Consider the following 22294-nt stretch of genomic DNA (forward strand, 5'->3'; position numbering starts at 1 on the left):
CAGGGTCAGGCAGGGGGTCCCAGTCCTTGCAGCACTTACCAGGGACTTCAGCTGTCTCAAGAGACAGCAACCCAGAGAAGCAAGCAAGCAAGCACCCAGATGTTCAGGTACTCACTCCCAGGGCAGGTCTTCTCCAGTCCCCTAGTGCTGCAGCTGTTGCACACATTGTCTCAGAAATCTCTGCAAGGTGGGCCAGCATTATTAATTTCATACTAGCTAACGTCCTGTTAGTATGGCTGGTGGCAGGGTGTGTCAAAATGACTAAGATAAAGGTGGCTATGCAGAACAGGGCATAGTTTGTTGGTTCAGCCAAACTGGGAAACCATGATTGGGGGAATGGGGAGAACAGACAGTGTGATCCCAAGGCTTCTCATATTGCTCATTCACATAGCTTGGCATTATGTCTCACTACTCAAATTTATTTATTTGTTTGTTTAATTAATTAATTAATTAATTAATTACATTTATATACTGCCCCATAGCCAAAGCTCTCTGGGCGCTTTACAAAAATATTTGAACCTGGTGAGTTTCACAGCTGAACTCTGAAATTTTATCATCCCTGTTCTTATTACATTACACAAGCTTTTAAAGGCTCAGTTCAGATGTAACACAATTGCCCTGGAAATGTACCTGTACAGCAGCATAAAAAAATTCTTACAGATAAAACCTCTGTCCAATAAACCACAGTTTATTGGACCAAGAAGGAGTTGTGAGCCCATGCAATCCGTTCTCACCTCTCCCTTCAAGCATATGGCTTCAGCAAAGTTTTGCTGATTTCGTAAGACACAGTTTTCTGCAACATCTGAACCAAGAAACTGTAGTTTGATTAATAAACTGACTATTAATTGATTAAGCTTTTTTTAATCAGATGACACTCTGATTAATGATAAAGCTCCATAATCTGCCTCCAACAGTCATCCAGTGATAAACATTCATGTGGAATCTGAGTTCTTAAAATATCTAAACACCACCACAGAAAACCATAGCCATGTTAGCCTGTTGCAACCAAGACTATTGTGGCAGGTAAAAAAAGGTGAGCAGATGAACTGTGGCATAAGTTTTAATGGATTAGTGTCTCCCTTTGCCAGTGTAATCTTCAGTTGGAAACACACACACACACATATATATATACATACATACATGGTTATAGAGATTAAAACATGTTCACATCTATGGACATTTCCCCTCTGTACTTACATGTGTGTTGTTTCTAACCAAGGATATTTCCAGAATCCAACAAAGTGGGCTCCAACCCACCAAAATTATGCCAATCTCGGCCTCTGCACACTTTGCGTGCCAACCCCCCTCCCACAGGTCACCAAGGCACATCCCCCATCCCAGGCAAGCCACACAGGAAGGCTGCCTGGCCTGTCGCTCTGCAGCTCCTCCAGGCCGCCATCCACCACTCATTCTCCCTCTCTCTTTCTGCTCTCGTCTCCTGGTTTGCTTACCCTCCTCCCTCCCTCCCTCCCTCCCTCCCTCGGTTATTGACCCTGGTGGCAGCAGCCAAGCACCACTTGTTCTCTGGCTCTCTGCTTGGTCTCACCTCCCCACCCACCCTCCTACTTCCCTGCTCGGTCGTTGGCCTCAGCAGCAAAACACCACTCATTCTTCCACTCTCCACCAGGTCTCATTTCCCCACCTACCCTTCTTCCTCCCTCCCTCGCTGCCGCCTGCTGCTACCACTTGCTCTCCCACTCTCTGCCCAGTTTTGCCTCCCTGCCTGGTCTTGTCTGCCTGTCCGCCCTCTCTTTTCATTCGGTTGCAGCCTCAGCCAGTGCCATGTCCCCATAGTTAGGAGAAGGCTGTCACATGAGTACAGTGTGATGCCTTGCAAAAATATTATATAGCAGGAAATATCAGAAAATTATTTTTTGTTTTTACTCACTTGGGATTTGTCACAGTTTGATCTCTCAGAAAAGTGAAATAGTTGGAGATATTTCTATCATAAGGTAGCCAACCATGGGTTCCAATGATGCAGTTCACACTCACTGTTACCTTCAGAAGAACATGTTTAACAGAAAACAGTGAAACCATCAATGATTAAATAACAAACCTAATAAGCTGCAGTATCTTCATTTTATAAAATGATCAGTATCAAGGATAAGCACAGCTAATTTTTCTTCTCTTCTTGTCCCTTTTGGATCTTTAGATTGTGAGCATGAGGGTGGAAATGGATCTTTATTGCGATTTACATATAGCACCTAGATACTATATGTATCGACCCAGTGTGCGGCAGCTGTGAAAAAGGCAAATTCCATGCTAGCGATAATTAGGAAAGGTATTGAAAATAAAACAGCCAATATCATAATGCCGTTGTATAAATCTATGGTCCGGCCGCATTTGGAATACTGTGTACAGTTCTGGTCATCTCAAAAAGGATATTATAGAGTTGGAAAAGGTTCAGAAGAGGGCAACCAGAAGGATCAAGGGGATGGAGCGACTCCGTTACGAGGAAAGGTTGCAGCATTTGGGGCTTTTTAGTTTAGAGAAAAGGCGGGTCAGAGGAGATAGAAGTGTATAAAATTATGCATGGCATTGAGAAAGTGGATAGAGAACAGTTCTTCTCCCTCTCTCATAATACTAGAACTTGTGGACATTCAAAGAAGCTGAATGTTGGAAGATTCAGGACAGACAAAAGGAAGTACTTCTTTACTCAGCGCATAATTAAACTATGGAATTTGCTCCCACAAGATGCAGTAATGGCCACCAGCTTGGATGGCTTTAAAAGAAGATTAGACAAATTCATGGAGGACAGGGCTATCAATGGCTACTAGCCATGATGGCTGTGCTCTGCCACCCTAGTCAGAGGCAGCATGCTTCTGAAAACCAGTTGCCGGAAGCCTCAGGAGGGGAGAGTGTTCTTGCACTCGGGTCCTGCTTGCGGGCTTCCCCCAGGCACCTGGTAGGCCACTGTGAGAACAGGATGCTAGACTAGATGGGCCACTGGCCTGATCCAGCAGGCTCTTCTTATGTTCTTATGTTCTTACTGTACCCATTCTGGAAATCACAATGAATGATAATCACATCAACTTGAAGAGAGTGAATGTAACTCAGTGAGGGAGGCAAAATGAGCTTAGTACAAATTATAACACTCTTATGTTACAGGCTGGCAGTTTTCCACAGTTATATAGGGCAAGAGCATCAACAACATAAGAATCACTATCAAGATCAGTTGATCATTCTGTATTTTTTAAAAAATATGCATATCTGACTCACCAAAATCTCTGGGCTCCCCTGTGACATGAAGGAACGTGACTGATTTCTGGGGACAATGGATTTTACAATAGGTACCCCATCACTGATCCCCTAAGAGACAGAATAAAATGTTTAGTTGGCAACATTAAGATATATGGCAGGTTGTATTTTGCAAAGCTCACCATGACACAAACAATGGCTTCCCACCTCTAGACCAGTATTCTAAGTAGGGATTCTAGAAACAATCAATACAATTTTTTCCCATCATGTCCAAAACAAAACCCTTGCAGCTTCCAGCAGCAGTGACAACCTTGAGTCTATCTTCAGTTCTAACAGTAGAAACAACCTCTAGATGCACATCAATGGGTCCAAGACCTGCTATTACAAGATTACACCTGAACCAATGGCATGGGTTAAGCAGAAAATGACAATAAATTTACAGAAATATGGGGCAACTATTTAGAGTTGTATACTGACTGAGAAGGAAAATGCATAAGCATTTTTGTATGCTTCTCCTTTTTCTCTTATTCTTCTCTATTTATAAGAACTTTTTTAAACCCATAAAAGTCATCTCAAACTCATAAAAAGCATCAAGGTGGTTTACAGTAAAATCATTAAAACATTGTAACACTATAAAACCATAAAATAGAGAACACATGACAAACAAGGAGTGAAATTAATTCTCAAAAAAAGCTTGGTAAAACAAAAATGTTTTCAGCAGGCATCCACATATCAGGATTGTAGGTGCATCTCTAATTTCATAAGGATATTGTTCCAAAGTACTGGTGCCACTATGCTAAATGCTCCAGTCCATGTAAAAACCAAACAAACATTGATAACTGTGGGACAGCCAGGAGGGCTTCTTCAGATTATCGTATTGATATCTAGCTGGTTTATAAGGGACAAAATGGTCTTTCAAGTAACCTAGTCCTAGCCTTTGTACACGTACAGTAATACCTTGAACTTAGCTTGGTAATGTTTGGGCAACAAGTGCACAGCTTTCAGCACCAGCTAATATGCTGATGTGGAGCTAAAAGCTGGGCTGCAACATTCCGTGCTAGCTGCAATTTCCAAACCAGCCTCAAGGATAGCCCCATGTAGAGCTCATTGCAATACTCCAGTCTGGAGATTACCAAAGCTTGCCCTACTGTGGCCAAGCTAGCCCTGTGCAGGAATGGCTATTACTGGTGTACCAGCCAAAGCTGGGGAAAGCACTCCTAGCCACTAATGTCTGTGCCTTCACAGACAGTGATGGATCTAAGAGTAGTATCTATCTGCTCCTTCAGGGAGAGTGCAAACCCATCAAGGACAGGCCGCCTGCCAATTTTCTGAATTTGGGAACCACTCACCCCACAGGGCTTCTGTCTTACCAGGATCCAGCTTCAGCTGATTGGCCCTCATCCAGCCCATCACCACCTCCAGATATCGCCCAGGAATTGCACAGGCTCACTTGATTCAGATGTTACAGAGAAGAAGAGCTGAGTGTCATCAGCATACTGTTGACACCATGCTCCAAATCTCCTAATGACTGCTCCCAGTAACTGCTTCATGGCAACAAAATAGTACCCTGAGGGACCTCATAGTGCAAATCCCAGGGAGTTGACAGACAGTCACCCAAAGTCACTCTCTGTGACTGATCCTGCAAGTGGGAACGGAGCCACTGAAAGAGAGTGCCACCAACTCCCATATCACATAGCTGGTCCAGGATACCATGATCAATTACAGTGAATGCTACTGAGAGGTCAAGTACAAGCAGCAGGGTTGCACTCCTCCTGTCCCTCTCACAATAAAGGAGGAGCAAGGCCAGTTTAGTCCCAAAGCCAAACCTGAAGCCAGATTGAAATGGGTCAAGATCATTATGATCTTACAGGAGTGTCTGTAGAGTGTAATTCTAATAATTATTATATGATTTTACTGCCACTATTTTCATGGAGGGGTTGGCAGTTTCTGAAAAGGCACCAGTGGATTGGATAGAGAAAGGATACTATTACGTACAACATTGTTTATATTTTATTCAAGTTTCTCAAACATCAACCAAACAAAATAAATTAAACTTGACAGCACTAGTAGGCAATCAGAAATGTGCATCACTCAATTTTAAAAAAATAATATATTCAAGAAATATAAAGAAATTGCTCCAACTTGAACCTTATCGTCCATTGTTTCAGGTGCTGTTCAGACATTTCTTTAAACTCACATTTCCTAAAATGACACAACTAATCATCACCCAACCAGACCTAGCTCTCCCGCACCACTGCAACATCATTAATACCTTATCCCTGAAGCCATCTTCTATCACCTGTGTGCAATACAGCTGTGTCAATGGTACCAAGCCATTCCAATTTAGCAGTCGCAAGGACATCACTCTGAAGTTTGTCCTTTTAATGAACCACTAGTTGGAGTACATTGTTGGTTCCCTTAAAGCAGGAGTAGGGAACCTGAAGTCCCCCATATGTTTCTGGACTACAACCCCCATCATCCGTGGCCACTGGCCGTGCTGGATGGGGCTGATGGGAGCTGGAGTATAAAAACATCTGGAGGGCCCACAAGTTTCCCATCCCTACCTTAGTGACTCTCAAACTTAGCACAGGACCTTTTTGCATTAATAAAAAATGGATTCAAAGCACAATACCACTGTGACCTGTATGAAAACGTCCTGCAGTAGAAGCTGTGAGTTGTAGTAGGCTCAGCAGTAGAACTGTTGACAGTGCTACTTACAAATGAACTGCTGGGAAAATGGGATCCTCCTGCCAGACAGTGATCTTGTGTCTAAGGCAATTGGTGAGTTAATGTCATAGGCACCAATGATCCATTCACAAAATGAGGAAGATTAGAGTTTTGTTGTTTGTCATTTGTCACAACAAAACTCTGCCTCCCTTGTTTTGTGAACACTTTGTGCATTTGTCCGCTTTAAAAAAATGTGATGGATGAGCACTTCTTCTGCCGTAGCTTCAAAGTGGGAGCCCTCAGCTACGCAATGTTTTTTTAAAAGAAAAGAAATGGAGGCAGCTCATAGGACTTAATTTTGTCACCATCCAGAGCCAGCAAGGTTGTCTGAGCTATACAACCGTGCGTTCCCAAGTAGCAGTGACCTCTCCACAGTCCTAAAGACAGCTCAATTTTGCTGGGCAGGAGTATGGCTAACCTACCGCTCTTCCCATCTGCTCTTGATAAATTTTAGGAAGCTGAGGGGTGGCAAACAAAAACAAAACAAAAAAAGTACTATCACCAGAAATAAAACATGCGCACATGTCCCTTGACCCAGTAGTCTTCAATCTTTTCAGACCCAGGACCAAACTTGAGCCCAAACATGCATTTGGGGACCCATGTCTTAATTTTTTTTACTTTTTCTTTTTTAATTTTCTTTTTGTCATTTTTACATAGATTTTTTTTACTTTCTGCTTGTATGGTGACAGTGCTGCTACTGTGATCCATTTTAGGTCAGACTGCAACCCAGTAACAGTTCAGATGGGGAACCTGGTGTCCTCCAGATATTGCTGGACTACAACTACCATCATTGTTGACCATTGGCCATGCTAGTTGGGAACGATGGGTGATAGAGTCCAACAACATCTGGAGGGCCATAGGTTCCCAACCCACCAGGTGAAGACCAACGTCTCGGTTCAATCACCCTAAAAAACACAGGGAAGTACAGACAAGGAACACTTCAATGTTATTCTCCTTACTGCTTCATCGCAAATCTGGGCATCACAGTTTTATCACACTGGAGGAAGATTGCACAATGGATAAGAATGGTCAGGACTCCCACCAGTTGATTATCTGGTGCAGTCCTAACTGTGGCAGCTTGGCTTATAGATGTTGTCTCCTACAGGTTATCTCTTCCAGCCCCAAGCCAGTCTTATAAAAGACCAACCCTAGCTTTCTGAATACATTGTATGCATCATCAGACGGTAATGTAAGCCTTTCAATAAGCAAGATGTGTTCTAAAGAAGCAGCAAGGATGGAATGGCTGCAGAAGGTGGCCATCCCTAAGATTTTTTAAAAAGAGAGTTCTATTGTTTTCAAGTCAACTCTGTCTTATGACAATGTTTTTCAAGCATGGGTCCCCAGATGTTGTTGGGCTACAACACTCATTAACCCCAGCCAGCTTAGGTAATGGCCAAGGATGATGGGAGTTGTAATCGAACCACAAGGTTGAAGAACAGTGTTTAGGCTGCTGGATTTCTTTTTAATTCAAACATATTGCAAGTTTAAGGCTGAAACCATATGTGATACTGTCAAGATGTTACCTCAATGAAGAATGACTTCAGCTCAGGGAGATACTGGAACAAATTAAGGGTGGCATTTTCATTTCTAGTCTGCTTCTGCACCACTTCCTCTGCCGACAGTCTTGTAGGATGTGGCTCCTGGAGTAAAATGTCAACAGCAGTGGAAGTAACAATTATTCTTCCTATCCTGCACTGAAGTTAGGAGCATAGGCGTGCTAACCCTGCACAGAATCAGGTATGTACATGAGGCAAGGAGTCAAGGCCAATGACTTAGTCAATCCAAATGGTTCAAGCATGAGAGTCAAGTGTACAGTACAAGGGCCTGCCTGTTTCCCTCTCCCTCTCTCTCACACACACAAACACACACACACCGCAAGATCTTCCCCATTCCTCTCCTGGCTCCACTCACTGCATGCAGAAGATAATGTCCATTTCAGTCCAGGATGTCTATTAGCCTGGACACTGCACCCATGTCCAAAGGATTTACCTTTAGTAGCTGACAAGGTGTTTGTCCAAAATTGTTAATCATCCCTTCTAAAGCTTTCCTTTCTTTCTCGTCAGTCAAGGCATCAAGATCTACAGCTCCTGGGAAGACAGTCAAACACACAAACAAAACAATCAGCAGAGCATTCTTCATTCATTTCATTACTTAATTTGGGCACAGTGTCATACAGTAGGGCCCTGCTTCTCGGTGCCCCGCTTTTCGCTTTAGAGTGCTACAGCTGATCTCCTCTTCTGGCGTGATCAGACTCCCGTGCTTGAGCTGATCTTCTCCTCCTCCATCAGAAGGTTAGGTTCCAGACCCTCGCGCTACAGCTGATCCGCTTTTCGGCAGTTTTCGCTTTTCGGCAGTTTTCGCTTTTCGGCAGGGATCTGGAACCTAACCTGCCGCATGAGTGGGGCCCTACTGTACACCACATTTATGTGTAACTGGGAGGTATGTGGTTGTGATCTCCTCTGTCATTGTTCCCATGGTGCTTCTTGAAAGGGATGGGGAGCCTGTGGCCCTTCCAATGTTGTTGTGCTACAGCTCTCATAATCTCTGGCTATTAGCCATGCTGGCTGGGCCTGATGAGAACTGGGAGTCCGATAACATCTGGAAGGCCACAGTTTTTCCCATCACTGCTCTATATGATCCATCTATGTGCTTAGGGCAGATTGTGTGGTTGCATACTATGCCTACAATGTCTGTGCTCTCTCTGTCTCTCTCTAGCATGATACATAACCATTCAATCTGCCTTAAATCATATGGACAGAGCATGTTAAGATGTTATTGGGAGCAGCCACAGAAGTGAAGGCAACTACGCAATGTACATGGTGCTAGTTAAAACAGGGCCTTAGTCCATTTCAACATTCAGAAACCTTTTAACACATTTTAGCTTCAATTAAAAACTTTAAGTAAGAGAATAATGAGACTCTCCTCTATTCTGGACCACCTTCTGTGTAGTTGACAGGGCAGTTGGGCGATATTACTACTGTATAATTCTTTTTATTTACAGTAAAACAACAAAAAACCTTGTGGCACAGTAAAGAGTAACAAATGTATTATGGCATAATCATTCCTGGACCTTTGTTCACAGTGCGACACTGAAAAATAATCAAGATTGGACAGGCTAGAAAAATATTAGGTTGCTTTGTTACAGCAATAAGCACTCTAAGAATACCTTATAACACTGTAAACAAGGAGTGAATGTTCTGACAGGGGAACATATAAAACAGAGGAATCCATTAATGTGTACATATTTTATTTATTGCTAGCTATTATTATTATTAGCTTAATGTGAAGCTGAAAATAGAGTTGACAAATAGACATCTTGGGGAGTAACAAATAAGTTAGCCATAACCAGATTACATAGGTAGGCATGAAATCCAAACAAAATATGTAGAGGAAAGAGATACATAGGAGTTTCGGCACTTCTACGCCTTGTCCAAGAAGGTCCTTTACACAGATCTAACACAAATTGAGCATCTACTCACATATCTCAATTCATAAAAGCAAATTGTGCACTGGAGTAGGATTTGAACATAAGAACATAAGAAGAGCCTGCTGGATCAGGCCAGTGGCCCATCTAGTCCAGCATCCTGTTCTCACAGTGGCCAACCAGGTGCCTGGGGGAAGCCCGCAAGCAGGACCCGAGTGCAAGAACACTCTCCCCTCCTGAGGCTTCCGGCAACTGGTTTTTAGAAGCACGCTGCCTCTGACTAGGGTGGCACAGCACAGCCATCATGGCTAGTAGCCATTGATAGCCCTGTCCTCCATGAATTTGTCTAATCTTCTTTTAAAGCCATCCAAGCTGCTGGACATTACTGCATCTTGTGGGAGCAAATTCCATAGTTTAACTATGCGCTGAGTAAAGAAGTACTTCCTTTTGTCTGTCCTGAATCTTCCAACATTCAGCTTCTTTGAATGTCCACGAGTTCTAGTATTATGAGAGAGGGAGAAGAACTTTTCTCTATCCACTTTCTCAATGCCATGCATAATTTTATACACTTCTATCATGTCTCCTCTGACCCGCCTTTTCTCTAAACTAAAAAACCCCAAATGCTGCAACCTTTCCTCGTAAGGGAGTCGCTCCATCCCCTTGATCCTTCTGGTTGCCCTCTTCTGAACCTTTTCCAACTCTATAATATCCTTTTTGAGATGAGGCGACCAGAACTGTACACAGTATTCCAAATGCAGCCGCACCATAGATTTATACAACAGCATTATGATATCGGCTGTTTTATTTTCAATACCTTTCCTAATTATTGCTAGCATGGAATTTGCCTTTTTCACAGCTGCCGCACACTGGGTCGACATTTTCATCGTGCTGTCCACTACAACCCCGAGGTCTCTCTCCTGGTCGGTCACCGCCAGTTCAGACCCCATTTGGACAGTGCTGATCTTCACACACTGATGCAGGCATTCCTTTATGCAGAAGGATCTTTCAAAAGGTGAACTAGTCAGCCTTTAGAACTTCTGCTGCAAGCACAGACTAACTGCAAGAGTTGGCTAAATGGATGTTAACCAATCCTTGATGTTGCAACCTCCTCCCCATAATTTCTGAACTTTTAAAGAGTTAAATTCTGCAATTTAGAGTCAACTGCTGAAATCCAGCTCTAGAAAGTGACCTGCAGATGAATGCACACATTTATTACCAAACAGTAATAGAAATTCAGAAACTGCTAACCAGTCATAAATACTGGCTTGTTATCAAAACATAAAATCATATGGGATCTACCCAACTAACTCTGAAAGGGTGCAATGCAGAATGAGTTGGTTCAATTGTAGATTTGCTGTAGAAATAATGAGGCAAGAATAGAATCAAAAAGGTATAATGTAGCAAACATGTAGCAAGGTGAATTTTGCCATATCAAACCTATCAGGCAATCATCCCCATCCCTGGTTAACTGTTTCCCAGACACAGGATACAATGGCAAGACAGTAACATACAGCTTGGTACCTTCATAAGTACAGTAATAGAAGACGTTTAGAGCTTCCACTGCAGCTGGTCCTCTCTGTTTATAGCCAAAAATCAGATCTATCCACTCATGAAGATGAGCAGAGACATACTCTGACTCCTAAGACAGACAAAAATACAGTATTTCAGCAAGTGATGACTTGAAAACAGTAACTCCCCTTGCCACAATTTTGCTTTTCCTACTCCTCCAGCAAAAGATCCATTAATTCAGTTCAAAACATTAAGAGTCATTCCTACATATATTACATCACAGTTTTATCATATGCTTTACGATAAAAGCACTTGCTACTAGCAAGAGACACAAACGTATCAAGACCAGCACTGGAGAGGAAAAAATCAGATTCCCAAATATGAGGCAAGACGCTACCATCTCATTGACACTGGCTGCGAGTAAGGTGGAGGTTAGGGTGTTAGAATGGTAGACTAACTCTTTTACCGATAGCCCAATCGAAACAATCGCTGAGAGTCATCAGGAAATGACCAGAATATTGTACGTGTAGCTTTTTTATGGGAGTTGTAGGCCTGAACACTGTGATTCCCACATAAGCCACCTTGAGGCCCCATCTGCATTACACATTTAAAGTATTATGATACAGTCATGGCTTCTCCTAAGACAGCCTTTCCCAACTAGTGGGCCACCAGATGTTGTTGGACCACAGCTCCCATCAGCCTCAGCCAGCATTGCCAACGGTCAGGAAAGATGGGAATTGTGGTCCAACAACTTCTGGTGGCCCACTAGTTGGGAAAGGCTGTCCTAAGGAATTCTTGGAACTGTAATTTGTGAAGGGTGCTGAGAGTTGAGTTGTTAGGAGATCTCTGTTCTCTTAACAAAGCTACAATTCCCAGAGTTCCCTGGGAAGAGTGATTGACTGTTAAACCACTCTGGGAAGTTAACTGTGTCAGCCTACTGTTTATACTGTTAGTACTACAAACAACCCAGTCAAATTATACACAGACAAAGCCCCATCAGTGCCATAAATATAGCCTCACAAAAAAATGGCAGTGAAGGTTGCTACGCTGTGTTATACATACTAATAAATTTGTAGTACCAAAACATACAGCTCTGCCACGTTGGCATGTACTATAGGCATTTTCAACTCTGTTAGCTTCACGCAAAGGGCAATAACTCACCAAAGCTTTCCTGTGTTTAAAAATGAAGTCCTCCGGTGACTGGGCCCATTTTGGGAGGACAACATCATTTACCACTTCTTTTGAGATCTGCAACTGGCCCAAGCTGAAATCTGTAGAGAATGGTTAAGACAATATGGTTTTAGCTGCTGTTAACTATACAAAACAAGTAAGCATTTATCGGAAATTTTCTAAGCCAGGTGAAAGCAGGCGAGAGGGAAAAGATCACCACTTAGGAAAATTAATTATTTGCCACCAAAGTGGTTTTCAAAAACAGTTATGCAATAGAATCAAGGGTATGGAACCTCTGGATGTTGTTGGACTCCAACTCCCATCATCCCCGGGAGATGACTATGCTTCCTAGGGCTGATGGGAGTTGGAGTTCAACAACATCTGTGAGGCACCAGTTCCCCACCCCAGGAACATATTTAAAATATTAGTAATTTGGCTACAATTCCCATTTTGATTAGCTACATCTAATTTTCTAAGCACCTTGCAACTACAGAATCAAAGTTTTAGCCAAGCACCTTACTTAAATAGCTACCTCTAATCAGGAAGCTTTCCCTCAGGAAAACATATGGCAAGAAAAAAACATTCTGAAGTGACTATTTACTGTTTTGATTCTCCAAGAACTCTGGGAAGTAGAAGAACTCTGGGATTAGCTCCTTCACATCATTTGGATTCTCCATGAGCGCTTGCCACGTAGCAGGAATGGAATGGAACTGCCGATCTGCACTGTCAAATCTGTGAGTTAAGAGAACAAATGGGAGGTGCTCTGAGAAGCCATTTAACGGCATCCAAGATTACAGATATAAAAAGGGATAGCATATCAGTATATACATTGAGAGTCCACTTAAACAGGAGTTAGTTGCACTTTGTTTAAATACTCTAACCCTACAATCAAGTCTGGGTATGGCAATTCCAAGGCATGTGTGGACTTCTCCCTCAGCTAAGGGTTTCACTACTCACCCCGGTGGAGGGGAAAGCAACACATTATCATGAAGACCGCACATGTGAAGCTGCAAACACCACTTAAGGGAAAAACCTGCTCCCTCAAGAATTCTGCTTGGGCATAATGCACAAATGAAGGCCTGGTGAGAAACTGGATCCCCATTATAAATCTTGCCTGGGTATTTGCATAACTGCCAAGCTGTTATTCCTTCTCTTCAAAATACGAGAAGCTACACTTCAAGCACAGCTCTTTATTATGCATCTACTTTGCAAATGATGTCAATCGTTTTAAATTGAGCAGTTTTGCTCCCTTTCTATTTTAGTGTGGCCAATAATCCCAACCATTTTTCTCTATATGTTTACAGTACCATCCTTGGCATGTTTATTCAGTAGCAAGCCCCAGTATGTCCAATGGGATTTGTTCCCTAGGAAGCAAGTTTAGGATTACGGACTTATTTTTTATTACATATTTATTCCTCCCTTCCTTCAAGAAGTTCAGGACAGTGTACAATGCCTCACTTTCCATTTTATCTCCACAACAACCCTACGAGGTAGGCTAGGGTAAGAGATAGTAATTGGCCCAAGGTCACCTTGTGAGAACTTTCATGGCTGAGGAGGGATTTGAACCTGAATCTTCTCAGTCCTACTCTGACACTCTAATCACTATAGCACACTGGCTCTCATCCTATGGATGGCAACAACAAATCATGTTAGTTTGCAATCCATGTAAAATGCATTTCCATTTTGTCAAAGGAAGATAATTTTGATTTAACCAGATACTTTGTAAGACTTGTAGCTTCTCGAGGATGTGGACAAGGTGCTTGGACAGGTGCGGGCGACCACTTCTGCTCTGGATCCTTGCCCCTCATGGCTAATAAAAGCTAGCAGGAACGGAACAGCCGGATGGGCCAAGGAGGTGATCAATGCCTCTTTACGAGAGGGAGTGGTACCACCCTGCCTGAAACAGGCGGTGGTGAGACCGCTCCTAAAGAAACCCTCCTTGGACCCTGAAAATCTTGACAACTATAGACCGGTAGCAAATGTTCCGTTCCTGGGCAAGGTTTTAGAGCGTGTGGTCGCTCGCCAGCTCCAGGCTCTCTTGGATGAAACTGATTATCTGGATCCATGTCAATCGGGCTTTCGGCCGGGGTTTGGTACAGAAACAGCCTTGGTAGCCCTGTATGATGACCTCTGTCGGGAGAAGGACAGAGGGAGTGTAACTCTGTTGGTTCTCCTTGATCTCTCAGCGGCTTTTGATACCATCGACCATGGTATCCTTCTGGGACATCTTGCGGATTTAGGAGTTGAAGGCACTGCTTGGCAGTGGCTGCGCTCCTACCTCGAGAATCGTCTCCAGAAGCTGGTGCTTGGGGAGCATTACTCAAACCCCTGGATACTCCAATATGGGGTCCCACAGGGTTCAGTTCTGTCCCCCATGCTCTTTAATATCTATATGAAGCCACTGGGCGAGGTCATTAGGAGATTTGGAGTGCGTTTCCAGCAATATGCTGATGATACACAGCTCTACTTCTCCTTTTCATCTTCTTCAGGTGAGGCTGTTAATGTACTAAACCGCTGCCTGGCTGCGATAATGGACTGGATGAGAGCTAATAAACTGAGACTCAATCCTGACAAGACTGAGATGCTGTTGGTGGGGGGGCTCTCTGCCCAGATGGTTGATGTCCGACCTGCCCTAGATGGGGTTACATTCCCCCTAAAGGAGCAGGTCCGTAGTTTGGGGGTCTTATTAGATCCGCTCCTGTCACTGGAGGCTCAAGTAGCCTCGGTGGCACGGAATGCGTTCTACCAGCTTCGGCTGGTAGCCCAACTACGACCCTATCTGGATAGGGAGAACCTCGCCACAGTTATCCATGCTCTGGTAACCTCTAGATTGGACTACTGTAATGCACTCTACGTAGGGTTACCTATGAAGACGGTTCGGAAACTTCAGCTGGTGCAGAATGCTGCGGCCAGAGTTCTTACTGGGACTAAAAAATTTGATCATATAACACCTGTCCTGGCCCAGCTGAACTGGCTACCAATGTGTTTCCGGGCCAGATTCAAAGTGTTGGTTCTTACCTATAAAGCCCTTAATGACATCGGACCGCAATACCTGGCGGAACGCCTTTCCCGCTATGTACCTACCCGGTCGCTGCGCTCGACGTCGAAGGCCCTTCTCCGTGTCCCAACACATAGGGAGGCACGGAGAACGATAACTAGAGCTAGGGCCTTCTCAGTGGTGGCCCCCGAACTATGGAACGCCCTCCCTGACGAGATACGCCTGGCGCCTTCTCTGCTATCTTTTCGGCGCCAGGTAAAGACCTACCTCTTTCCCCAGGCATTTTAAAAATTTAAAAATTTGTATTTAAATTTGAAAATTTTAATTATGTTTCATTGTGTATTGTATTTACATCCACCTGTATTTTAACCTGTTTTATTATGCTGTACACCGCCCTGGGAGCTTATTGCTATAGGGCGGTCTAAAAATGTAATTAAATAAATAAATAAATAAATGTTTGCAAAAATGTTCGTATCCCAGGAAAAAAAGCATTGTCTTAAATATGTGGAGACATCACAATACGATCATGTAACTGTCAGTTTTCCCAAGGTATGGGAAAGTAAAATATTCAAGAGACATGTGTTTTGCAGAGAGATGAAAATCCACCCATAAGGGTGACAGCAACAAGTAAGGAGTTTCTTATTTATTCATGTCATACCGGCCACTCTGAAGCTGGATATGCAACGTAGTAAATGGCTCTACCCGAATGAGGTAATGCATGACTCCAGCTGCATTTGAGTAGTGAGTACCATAGTGGAATTTGTCAATAATTCCAAGGGGATCTTCAAAGTTCTCATACCTTTAAAAAAAAGTAAAACGAGAAACAGTAGGGTTCCATAATTGTGAGCCTAGCTGGATTCTCTTACCAACTGAAGCAAATGTTGATGGTTAATATATGTTATGCACTGGGCTCGCTTTGGATCACTGGAGTAAATACAGGCATACCCCGCTTAAAGTCGCTTCACTTAAAGTCGCCTCGCTATAAAGTACATGGTCCATACTCCACCATACCCCACTTTAACGTACGCGCTTCGCAATAATGGACACTTAATGGCATGATGCCGCTGTCATCTAGTGGCGATTGCAGTGCAGCACATGCATTGATAATTGCTTCACTTTAAGTACATTTTCACTTTACATACATGCTCCGGTCCTATTGCGTATGTTAAAGCAGGGTATGCCTGTAAAGAGCACCACACAGAACTATTGGAGCAAGCATTAACTTGAAAGTATTAGCTTGAAAGTAAGTTAAGAACATAACAACAGTCTTGCTGGATTAGGCCAAAGACTAACAGTCCTCACTTGGAACAAGCACTGAATACATAATCTGAAGCAATCTCAGGATCTATAGGAGGTTCTTCTGAACTCATAATTCCTGACTCCCAAAGTATATACCGGCCACATTCAGCTGTCACAACAAGCTGTGGTTAATGTTAACTATGGTTTGTTTGAAACAAACCAATTGGGAACTATGTGGTAAGCAAACCCAGAAGCAAGAGCTTCCAAGATTGTCAGGGGTAGTGATGGGGAATCCAAAGACTTGCCTAGATTCATTTATATCACACTACTAAATGCAGCCAACAATGAACAACCGTTCCTTTGTATACCATACAGCAGTCTTTTTTTATTGATCTGAGTGTATGTATTCCTACTACTCCAGCTCTACAAATGTCACCTACCAAATTTCTGAAAAGCTATTATGGCTGTATACAGCCACAGAATCTAAAGTAATGAACTGTGGATACGTTAGCAATACAGTTATTGAATAAAGTACAAACTCTTGGTCTTCTTTTTTTGTCACAGATTCCATATTGCTTGCTTCCTTGCTGGTCTGGGTCACATGTGTCTCAAAATGCTGTAACAAATTAGTATCTCACCAGTTGGAACTCAGAACAGTGAGATAAAAGCGCTAAGAGCCCCTCCTAAGAGCCCCTCCCCCATACAAAACAATAACAATGCAATGCTAACTAAATACTTTGATCATTTAAAATGAATTACCTTTCCAGTACAGCCTTGGCATTCTTTTCATTTGCCACCCCAATGGGTTTGGACAGATCCCTAAACACAGCGGGATTATTGAGATCCAATTCTTCTGAAATGTAATCCCGCAGGATCCATGGAAACTTGAATGGAAAAAAACAAGGCCCCCTTCAGATCTCATCTGATTTTTGATCAAATGTACACACTGAATCTAGTCAGAAAAAAATGGACAGGAAGTGGGGGCAGAAAAACTTACTACAGGATATTGCGCAAGGTCATTATAGGTTCGTCCTGCCATTGTATTTAATTGAATGAGGTAGTCAAAATTTGATATCTCTCTGTTCACCCATTTCTACAGATAAAATGAAAATTTGAAGTTTATTAATGAGTAGCACAGTATATCACACATCTTGCTAGTATTTCAAGGAACCAATCAACATATCTTTGTGTGTCAAAATTAAGGGGGGGGGATCATGTTTCACATGTATTTATTTAGATTTTTATTCCACTCTATCCCAATGGTTCAAAGTCATTTAAAACGGAACTCACTACTGGTGATCTGAAATAGATAAGTGAAGGCGGAAAGGGTTTAGGATAAATAAACGTTAGAGTCTTTTATGGCTTTCACTGAGGAACCCTGGGGTTTTCCGGTTCTAAGAAGGGCATTAGGAATTCCTAAGAAAGACGCATCAGGATTCCTATAGTGCCCAAAGGTATGGGCACTGGTGGACCCATATGATGAGTAATTAACTGATCATTTTCACATGCAAACTTCCCCATTATGTTTATGCGCACTGCCTATATACGATGTGATGCGTTTATGGCACTGCCCACTTGTTCCTCCCAAGACAGACAGTTGTGGCTAACATGATACCAATTACCATCAGGACCAAAATCAAACAAACATGCCTGGAAATGGAGATTCCATCCTGTATATATGACAAATTTTTTTGGAGTGCGTTGTCATCAGTATGCTGATGACACGCAGCTCTACTTCTCCTTTTCATCTTCTTCAGGTGAGGCTGTCGATTTGCTGAACCGTTGCCTGGCCTCGACAATGGACTGGATGAGAGTTAACAAACTGAAGCTCAATCCAGACAAGACTGAGATGCTGTTGGTGGACGGGTTCTCTGATCGGATGGTGGATATATACCCTGTCCTGGACGGGGTTACACTCCCCCTAAAGGACCAGGTTCGTAGTCTGGGAGTCTTTTTAGACTCTTCCCTCTCACTTGAGGCTCAAGTAGCCTCGGTGGTTAGGAATGCGTTTTACCAACTTCGGTTGGTAGCCCAGCTACGTCCCTATTTGAGTAAAGAGGACCTTACATCAGTGGTACATGCTCTGGTAACCTCACGTTTGGATTACTGTAATGCGCTTTACGTAGGGCTACCTTTGAAGACAGTTCGGAAGCTACAACTAGTGCAAAATGCGGCGGCCAGATTGCTGACAAGGACCAAGCGGTCCGAGCATATAACACCTGTTCTGGCCAGCTTGCACTGGTTGCCAATATGTTTCCGGGCTAGATTCAAAGTGTTGGTGTTAACCTATAAAGCCTTATACGGTGCGGGACCACGATACCTTGCGGAACGCCTCTTCCGATATGAACCGGCCCGTGCACTACGTTCTGCTACGAAGGCCCTCCTCCGGGTTCCAACTCACAGGGAGGCCCGGAGGGTGATGACAAGATCTAGGGCCTTCTCAGTGGTGGCCCCCGAACTATGGAACAGTCTCCCTGAGGAAGTACGCCTGGCGCCGACTCTGCTTTCCTTCCGGCGCCAGGTCAAAACCTTCCTATTCTCTGAAGCATTTTAAGTTACATTGATCTAATTTTAAAAATGTTTATTGTATTGTTGATTGTATTTTAATATTATTTTGTTATTCATTGTATTTTTATACTATTTTATGTTCACCGCCCAGAGAGCTATCGCTAGTCGGGCGGTATATAAATTTAATAAATAAAAATAATAAATAAATAATAAATAAATTAGGGTTTATTGCATTACAGTTGGCTGACAGACTTTTCTTAATAGAGACAGCAGAACACCAAGAAGTAAAGTTTGGTATTTATATATTTATTCTAAATATCTGTATATAACATTTCAATTCAAAGTAGTTTACAAAAAATTAAGATGTCAACAGAGATGGTTGGGAGGTAGATTGTACAAAGCAAAGATGGGGAACCTACTGGAATACAACTCCCATTCAGCACCAGCTAGCATGGCCAATGGTTAGGGATTATGGGATCTCTAGTCCAACAATATCTAAAGGGCCACAGGTTTCCCATCCCTGATATAAAACAGAGTTAGTTTCTCTGGGTTCTGAAGCCATTGAGAGAGAACTGCTGGGATTTAGGCTTTTTAAAAGGGCAGGAGGAAGCTGCCCAAGTTCTACCCTGCTACAGAACAATAAACAAAGCCATTCTTCGTAATATCATCATACCTGGGTTAGTCCAGAAGCTTTAAACAATTCTTGTGGAGATCTTGTCCCACTAATATTTGGAGAACATAGAGACAGAATTCGGCTATACACTTTATTTCTTGCCTGTAAAGAAAGAAAGTACAAGGGTAATGAATCCAATAAAATGTCAAGTATGCATTCTGCAAGTAATGGACATTAATCCCTTATCAATTTTCCCCCACATAACTTACAGTTCAATCAAATATTATCTCTCCCATTTTCTATAAAGTGAACTTTTTATGATAAGAACATAACAAGAGCCAGTGGCCCATCTAGTCCAGCATCCTGTTCTCACAGTGGCCAACCAGGTGCCTGGGGGAAGCCCGCAAGCAGGACCTGAGTGCAAGACACTCTCCCCTCCTGAGGCTTCCGGCAACTGGTTTTCAGAAGCATGCTGCCTCTGACTAGGGTGGCACAGCACAGCCATCATGGCTAGTAGCCATTGATAGCCCTGTCCTCCATGAATTTGTCTAATCTTCTTTTAAAGCCATCCAAGCTGGTGGCCATTACTGCATCTTGTGGGAGCAAATTCCATAGTTTAACTATGCGCTGAGTAAAGAAGTACTTCCTTTTGTCTGTCCTGAATCTTCCAACATTCAGCTTCTTTGAATGTCCACGAGTTCTAGTATTATGAGAGAGGGAGAAGAACTTTTCTCTATCCACTTTCTCAATGCCATGCATAATTGTATACACTTCTATCATGTCTCCTCTGACCCGCCTTTTCTCTAAACTAAAAAGCCCCAAATGCTGCAACCTTTCCTCATAAGGGAGTCGCTCCATCCCCTTGATCATTCTGGTTGCCCTCTTCTGAACCTTTTCCAACTCTATAATATCCTTTTTGAGATGAGGCGACCAGAACTGTACACAGTATTCCAAATGCGGCCGCACCATAGATTTATACAACAGCATTATGATATCGGCTGTTTTATTTTCAATACCTTTCCTAATTATCCCTAGCATGGAATTTGCCTTTTTCACAGCTGCCGCACACTGGGTCGACATTTCCATCGTGCTGTCCACTACAACCCCAAGGTCTCTCTCCTGGTCGGTCACCGCCAGTTCAGACCCCATGAGCGTATATGTGAAATTCAGATTTTTTGCTCCAAACTTTCAGAATGAACCCCCCCCCAAAAAAATCTTTACCCCTATATGATACAATGGAATACTGATTTCAGTAGATTTAATAAAAAAACACACACATATCTATATATAAGAGTTGGATTAATTAATTAATTAATTAATTAATTAATGCATTTATATCCTTTCCTCCAAGGAACTCAAGGTGTCTTCCCCTCTCCATATTATTCTTACAACAACCCTGTGAGGTAGATTGGGCTAAGAGACAGTGACTGGCCCAAGGTCACTGAACAAGCTTCATGGAGATTTGAACTCTGGTTTTTCAAGTCCTACGTTCAATACCCTAGCCACTACATGAAGAAGATACTACACTTTGTTATTTGTATAGGAGTTTTAAGTGGCAGTCACACAATAAGTTGATTCATACAACTATCTTCACACTATATTGTTGTACCTTATTGTGGCGCTGATCTGCGTGTAACTTATTTCTACAATGAATTTAGCAAGCACCCAATGCAACACAACTGTGTTTGCCACAACATGTACACTCAAGTAGCGTACTGCAACCAACCCTAGCTTTCTGTTGAGCAAGCCTGTAGGATTCGACATGGTTTTTCAAAGACCGGCTTGCTGCATTTGCACTTTAATAAAAATAAAAATCTTAGGTAGAATCACAGAGTTGAAGGGCCTTAGCTCAATAGTAGACAATCTGCTTTGCATACAGACGGTCCCAGGTTCAATCCCTGGCATCTCCAGGTAGGACTGGGAGAGACCCGTCTGAAATCCTGGAGTGCCACTGCCAGTCAGTGTGGCAGACAGTGCTGAGCTAGATGGACAAATGGTATAACTCAGTATATATGCCTTGCAGGTCATTAGCCTTCTGTTCAAGGCCACAGATTCAGAGCTAAAAAGCATCCCTTTAGCCATCCCAGCTGGTTGCCTAGCCTCTGCTTGAGAGCCTCTAGCAAAACAGAACTTGCCACCACTCTTGGTAATTGATTCTGTGGTTCTTACTGCTAAGAGGACTTCCCAAATGTTCTGCCGAAAAATACTCTATTAAAACTTTAAGCTACTCCTGCCCTCTGGGGCAGCAGATGGTAAGCCTTTGCCCTCTTCTAAGTAACACCCATTCAGGTATGTGAAGAGTGCTACTATCATCACCCTCTCAGTCTTATCGACTCCAGGTTAAACGTATCCAGTCCCTTCAACCTTTCCTCAAAGGGCTTGTTTTCCTAGAAGGAAGGGTGGAATATAAATTTAATAAATGAATAAATACTGCCAATCATCTTCGCTGCTCTCCTCTGAACCTGTTCCAATTTGGCTATATCCTTCTTAAAGCGTGGCATTCAGAAATGCACCCAGTACTCCAGATGAAATCTGGCTAGTGCAGAATGAAGTAGAACTATTACTTCCCATGACTTGGAAAGATGGTTCCATTAATGCTACCTAAAATCACATCCACATTTTTAGCAGCTGCATCACAGTGTTAACTCATATTCTGCTTGTGATCAACTACTATCTGAAAACTTTTTTCACGTGTACTGCTGTCAATACAAGGTATCCCCTGTCCTAAATAGCATAATGTAAGTGGTCTTAAGTGCTCAATCATCACACACCTGGAGGGTCTCCATTTTTATAGCATTGCCAGGAATGTATACATTGTATAGGCAAGTTGACCCTGTTTATCTGTTTACCCTGGGGCAAGTGACAGAAGTCACCTTGTGATAAGAAAACCATTGTAAATAATTTTAGC

The 22294-nt window shown here is 42.8% G+C and overlaps 1 protein-coding gene across 4 annotated transcripts in view; it reads right to left on the reverse strand.

Moving 5' to 3' along the window:
• Window positions 1–22294, reverse strand: part of NBEAL1 (neurobeachin like 1) — a 158357-nt gene that overhangs the window by 19365 nt on the left and 116698 nt on the right. For all 4 annotated transcript variants that reach the window (XM_061607938.1, XM_061607940.1, XM_061607937.1 and 1 more), the window contains 11 exons: window positions 19447–19548; window positions 17263–17358; window positions 17025–17149; window positions 15685–15825; window positions 12630–12760; window positions 12020–12129; window positions 10871–10988; window positions 7915–8012; window positions 7449–7565; window positions 3220–3309; window positions 1889–1998 (listed from right to left, as the gene is read on the reverse strand). In XM_061607938.1, coding sequence (XP_061463922.1) covers window positions 1889–1998; window positions 3220–3309; window positions 7449–7565; window positions 7915–8012; window positions 10871–10988; window positions 12020–12129; window positions 12630–12760; window positions 15685–15825; window positions 17025–17149; window positions 17263–17358; window positions 19447–19548 — 1238 coding nt within the window. The remainder of the gene's footprint in view (window positions 1–1888; window positions 1999–3219; window positions 3310–7448; window positions 7566–7914; window positions 8013–10870; window positions 10989–12019; window positions 12130–12629; window positions 12761–15684; window positions 15826–17024; window positions 17150–17262; window positions 17359–19446; window positions 19549–22294) is intronic.

Source organism: Rhineura floridana, chromosome 2 (assembly GCF_030035675.1).
Source record: "Rhineura floridana isolate rRhiFlo1 chromosome 2, rRhiFlo1.hap2, whole genome shotgun sequence".
NCBI classification, from domain to species: Eukaryota; Metazoa; Chordata; class Lepidosauria; order Squamata; family Rhineuridae; genus Rhineura; species Rhineura floridana.